General features: G+C 39.5%; 1 protein-coding gene across 1 annotated transcript; it reads right to left on the minus strand.

Annotated features, from left to right (window-relative positions):
• Positions 1 to 2334: 2334 nt before the first annotated feature.
• On the minus strand, positions 2335 to 3477 carry LOC125850207 (uncharacterized). Its single transcript, XM_049530079.1, has one exon. It carries the CDS (start codon positions 3475 to 3477, stop codon positions 2335 to 2337), a length of 1143 nt encoding a protein of 380 aa, XP_049386036.1.
• Positions 3478 to 6093: the final 2616 nt, after the last annotated feature.

Genomic DNA, 6093 nt, shown 5'->3' on the forward strand with positions numbered 1-6093 from the left:
ATTTGAAAGGTGGCTTTATGAGGTAGGGGTGGAGCAGTGGAGGGACTTTGGGCATTTTGAGGGGCTTGGTAATTTTGAGGGAAAGTCTGGGGGTTGGTGTGTTGATTTTGGTGATGGAGGGAAATGTGCGGGCGGTTAACATTTTGGCTTTGAGTGGGTAGGCCTGTTTGGTGGTTTGCATTAGGGGGAGGGAATGGAGCTTGGAGGTTGGTATTTTGAGGAGGGGGTGGCGTTTGATAAGAGGCTGAGGCGTAGTGGGGGTTTTGAGTGGTAAGGTCGATGACGGAGGGATTATGAGCAGGGCTCGAAGGAAGGTTTTGAGCTTGTTCCCCGTTAGGAGGGGGAATTTGAACTGGAGGTCTTCCGTCTGGTTGAGCGTTAACAACAAAAATTGGAGGAGGCAAATCTTGTTTTCTCTGCATCTCGACTCTCATCTCAGCAATTTGTTGCATCAACTGCAGGATCAGTTCATTCTGATCAGCAAGGGCGGGCTGGGCTACCACGACATCAGTAAGGCTAGGTTCTTCGTTGTTATCGCTCATTGCTGTTTTTCCCTTTTGTGAATTTTGGCTGGGAAAGGAATCTGTAGGCCCTTTTGATCTGGTAAAATAAGGATGATCGGCCAGTGTATCAACACAGATCAGTTCTAACTACCTGTAGAGAAAAACAACTCAAAGGCAAATCTGTTAGTATTAGTTCTGGATGAATAATGCAAGATATCACATAGAAAGCATGTAAACACATAGAAGTTGCTTCGTTTGAGGACACGTTAACCCATGAGTAATGGGGACTGATTTTTTGAACAAGCAGAAATTTGCTCGTTTTATTTTGGGGCTGGTGATTCAGAAAGGCTAAATTGCGTTGAGTTAAGGTCTTCTTGCTGCATCTTCTATCATCTGTTGATCTGAACTCAATGTTTCCTTGTAGGATGAAGGGGAAAAGGAAATTTTTTAAGATAGGGGCCGGGCCTTGAAAGGTTGCCTACGTATCTCCAAAGGAGAATTCAGGCCCTACGTAGTTTGAATACGAAGGGAATTTTCATTTTCATTCATTCATTTCTGGTGATTACAAGGAAAGTGAAAGACAGATAATAAAGCTCCTAAGAGATAGATGGTGCCTTCACCGAAGCTTCTTTCTCTGACTGCTGTATTAGCCACGGGGGGTAAACTCATATGTTTCGGGGGCGGTTTCCTCATTCTCTTCTTTCCACCGTCCCTTGACAGGAGGTCTATAGACAATTTCCTCCTCAAGTTCCTCTTCAACAGATTCAGTTCCAGTGCCTNCGAATCTCTTGTTTGAGTCGACGCAGTTTCATCCTTAGACTCTCCTCAGCCGTTTTCGCTTCGACATTCTTGCTCTTTTCCATCTTAGCAACACTTTCACCTTTCCTGAGATGGTAGAGTATTTTAGGATTTGGTGGTAGGATTTTATTTCTGGCTGGGAAACTTAAGACTCATGGAATTTTGGTCGGACATTTGGTAGTGACTTGTATTTGGTATTGGGGAAATTTTCAGAAAATTTTGAAATGAGTGGGTCAAAATATCATCATTCAAAGCAACAATATCACATAAACAGTTAAAGCACACAAACATATATCGCGCATCCTAAACAAGTAGGGGACCCTTTTGTGCCAAGGGTAGGCCTAGCGTATTTGAAAGATGTATGTGCAGAATTGAACCATTTTGTTACCCCAAAGCAAATTTCGCATATAAAATGATGTTCAAGAAGCGAAATAAGCAAGGGAAGTAGGGAATAAACGAAAATCACAAAAGATAGGCCCACGCAGGGGTCTTTTGAAAAGAGTACCAGAATACAAGAAAGGCAAGCCCACGCAGGGGCAAATAACAATAAGTACATATAGAAAAACCCACATAGGGGCGAAATCTGCTAAGATATTCCCGTCGGCTCCGCCTCTGATCTGCTCCTCTTGTTCTGCGCCATGAGATGTTGAAGCCTATATTGAATCATTAGCAAGTATCCTTCGCTCCGACGACCTTTCTCTTCCCAGTCTTCGAGGCACATTCCGCTTTTCTTATCTCCAATCCATAAGTTAAGCTCTCCCAAATTGCTTCTCAAGCTTTCTAGTTCTTGAGTTACGCTCTCAAGGGCGTACTTATCCTCTTCTTGCTTTCGGAGATATTCCTCGTGCACTTCCTGAGCTTCTCTTCTTACCTCTCTTAGTTCTATCAAAGCTTTGGAGTCTTTGTCCTCTACACTTCGGTAAATGTTCAGAACTGAGAAGGAGATACCCTGTATATTGCGCTTCAACCAAGCTTTGTAAGTTTCATCATACCCTGCATTAAATCGATCTATGGCAATAGTGTCCTTGTTCATTCACACTGCTCTTTTCCATTCTCTCAGCATCTCTGAAGCCTCAGGCACTCTATCATCCCCGATGTCGAACACATAGATACGGTAGTATGCTTCTGGAGGTGTAGTTTGTCTTCTTCCAAACTGTCTCAAGACCCGAATGGGTGCATATGGGCGAATACCTCGAATACCTGGCAGAGGAAGCACAAGTTGTCTGTCGCCCCGTACTATGGCATCTTTCGAGATGAAACGGTCGAACATCCATTGGATGTTCTCTTCTCTCAACTCAGAGAAAATTTGAGCCCAACTTTCTCTAGTTCTTCTTTTTTCCAAGTCTGCCCAGAACAACATGTCATTCAAACTCTTAAGAGCATTATGTTCATCGAGGGTATGGAGTTCTTGAGTTCCATGTCTCTTCACCAAGTGACTCATTATCCACCATTGAAGAAGAAGGTTGCAACCCTGAAAGTAACGATGCCCCTCCTTGCATTTACCCAAAGCACGGTACATGTCGGAAAGGATGACAGGTGCAATAGGATGATACTTTATTTGCCCTTGGTTCAGATGCCCGTGGAAGAGAGTGTGTGCAAGCATTATTACCCGGGTATTGATACTGAGGCTCGGGCCGTGTGGAAAAACCATGGTGCCTAATAGTGCAATGGTAAATGCCAAAGGTCTGATCCCGTCCCATTCTCTGAAAGTGACCCTGAACTCTTGGTTGTAATTCACAAAAAAGCTCGCATCCCCGAATCTAACATAGAGATCCATAAAAGAAATGCTAGAACCTTCGGCCCAAAAGGCACAATCTTTTCTTAGTCCGAGCCAATTTATAATATCCTTGAGAGTAGGCTTGTTGGGGATTAAGATATTTTCCCGTTTCCTTACTCTTCTTTCAAGCCCTGTACCGACTGTGTCTATTCCGTCCCGAATTTCCTCAATTGTCGGGGTGATTTCCATGGTTCCAAATTGGAACACCATTTTCTCGTTGTCCCAATAGCCTGTGAGGACTTCAATAAGTTCGGGCCATCCAACCATGTTGATGAGTTCTGTTAAGGCCCCTACATATTTGTTGAGGTCTCTTTTGTGAAACGTATTGAGGTCGTTATACCACATTTTGAGCAAAACTGGAGCTTCCACTACTATGTCGAATTTAGGAAATCGATCCATACCTACAAAATAGAACACGGTTAAGATTCCCTCCCCCACATAGGCAACAATCAGGTTTCCACACATACATCTTTCAAATGTCAAATAATATGATATGTCGTTAGGTCGTGGACCTTGGACATGATTTTTGGCGGTTTTGCTAATGGACTTAATACGCCTTGGGTATTAAGCCGTCTTAGGCTAATGCTTAGATTTGGATTCGGTTTCGCTCTACTCTAGGTTGACTAGAATTGGTTGAGAAATGACGGTTACCCGAGTCGGACAAACAACGGGGTGAAGTTTAATAAACGACGTTGGATGACCACAAGCCAACTATTCGTTTATCACTTCCAAAGAATTTAACTTGTGTTTTTCTGAAGGACAACCGTGGTAAGCCACGTAACCGCCTTTTCCTAATGCAATCTATTTGCCGTTTGGCGGAATCGGGTGCCATGAATGCCACAATCAATACAATAATTTAAACAAGCAAACAGTTAAACACATAGCCAAATAATTAATCTTAAGGTTAGAACCATTCAAGTCCCCAGCGGAAGTCGCCATTCTGTTTTATTATGAAAATATATTTTGGACTGGTTTTAAGAGTCGCCACTTAATTTTTAAAGAAAAATCAAGAAAAACTATTTTTTTTCAATAGATTAAAACAGGGAATCAATTGAAAATATAGGGGGTTCGGGGGTTCATATTAGTGTTCTAGGAAGGGTTTAAAAGCATCTAGAACACCCGCTAATGCGGTTATCCGACGATTAATTATTTGGCTAAAATAATTTTAACTTAGTTTAACTTGCAAAATTGAACTATTTTATAGTTAGAACTATTTTAATAGAAAAATAATGAAATATTATCTAAGTTAAACATTTTGATAGATTATGTTTTAGTATTATAGGAAACGAGTATTTAATTAGTTAATTTTTAGAAGACTAGTTTAGAATGACTATCTTTCGGGGAATTAAATCTTATTAACCTTAAGACTAACAACAAATATCGACAGGTAAACAGATATAACAAAGTAAAGAAGGAAAAATGGGCCCAAGTCTGGTTTACTGTTCGCCTGGGCCAGTACTTGGGCCTAATCTTCTTCTGAGCCGAAGGCCCATTCGAATCACCTGCACCTGTCTTAGTCTAACATAACAAAAATATTGTTCGTTGGGCCTTAGACCCGATTTTTTCACCTGTCCTAATAATTAACAAAATAATAATAAGCAAGATAAGGGGGGCTTAGGCCCAAAGTAACAAAATACAATTTCTTGAAAAAAGAGTGGGCCCTTTAAAACCCAATCTTTCAATTTCCTGATCTGTTGTGTCTTTCAACTTTGGGACCTGTTCGTCAATTTTTATAGGCTGGCTCGGATAAAAATAGAATTGGGCCTCCATGGCCCGAAGGGGAATGCAAGGAGAGGGTCCAGAGGACCCGGGTAGATTTCACATGCAAACACAAAAATGAGAATTAGTAACCCGCAATAATATATCAAAGCCAATCACTAAATAATGAATGTATCAAAAATGAGCACGACTTATCAATATAGCAAACAACTAGCAGTAACTTAGCTAACAATGTCACACTACACTAATTGCGATCCTTAGTTAGAAAAAAAAAGGTAAATACTTGATCAAGACACATTATGCTAAGCAGTCAGACAATGAAAGATGAGAAGTGGGGAAACTAAGTTGTTAACATTAATTCCATGACGCTGAACACTAATAATTTTAGACCCAAAAGAAAAGACTTGTCCGAGCTTACAAAAAAAAGAAACAAGTTGATAGAAGACATGTAAATCACAATGGCATTTGATCATTGAATGCCAAATTTCCAACGTATAAGATCCCAACTGCCGAAAATTAAGGCTACTGCTATATCTATGGTAACCATTTCAATATTGCGGTCCCAAAGCTTAATACATAGTAGTAATTTGAAGGAGGGGCAAGTGACAAGCAGCTTTGAAAGTTATTAAAAAGGGCAAAATTATAGGAAAAGATACTCATGCTTAAGCAACGCAGAACAAACTTAATTAGTAAACTGGGTATTGTAATATTATTATGTATTTAACCTTTGCAATATATTATGATAGGTGTATGAAAATAAGATAAAATGAAGTACCGCATACACTTTTAAATTATTATTATTTTTTGGTATTAATAAAATATGCGTATAAATTAGATAAATAATTAATTAGTGTCGTTGTTTTATTGAAATGACACGTTCAAATCTATCAACATAAAAAGAGGGAAAGTATATCATTAAAAGACATCTTTTATTTTATAATGATTTAATCAAATCAGGAAATTATATCATTTAAAGACATCCTTTTATTTTTATAATAGTTTAATCAAATTGGCAGCAACATAACAGACTTCATATATAAGCATCTCTACCATCCTAATAATTGCTCATGAATAAACATGTAAGTACGACACTATTGCGTATAAAAATTATCACCTAAGAAATCAGAAACTATATTAAAATCTAGGTAATGCAGGCTATATACTCGTTTCTAATTAGACATCGCTGACTACAAGCCACATTCGGTTAAAGAAACTCCAAGCAGAAACATACATGGGAGTGACAATGACTGTAGGATCCTCATAGCACGATAAATTTAGTGACTTAGAATAATACAG

This window comes from Solanum stenotomum, unplaced genomic scaffold (genome assembly GCF_019186545.1).
Source record: "Solanum stenotomum isolate F172 unplaced genomic scaffold, ASM1918654v1 scaffold15082, whole genome shotgun sequence".
Lineage (NCBI taxonomy): Eukaryota > Viridiplantae > Streptophyta > Magnoliopsida > Solanales > Solanaceae > Solanum > Solanum stenotomum.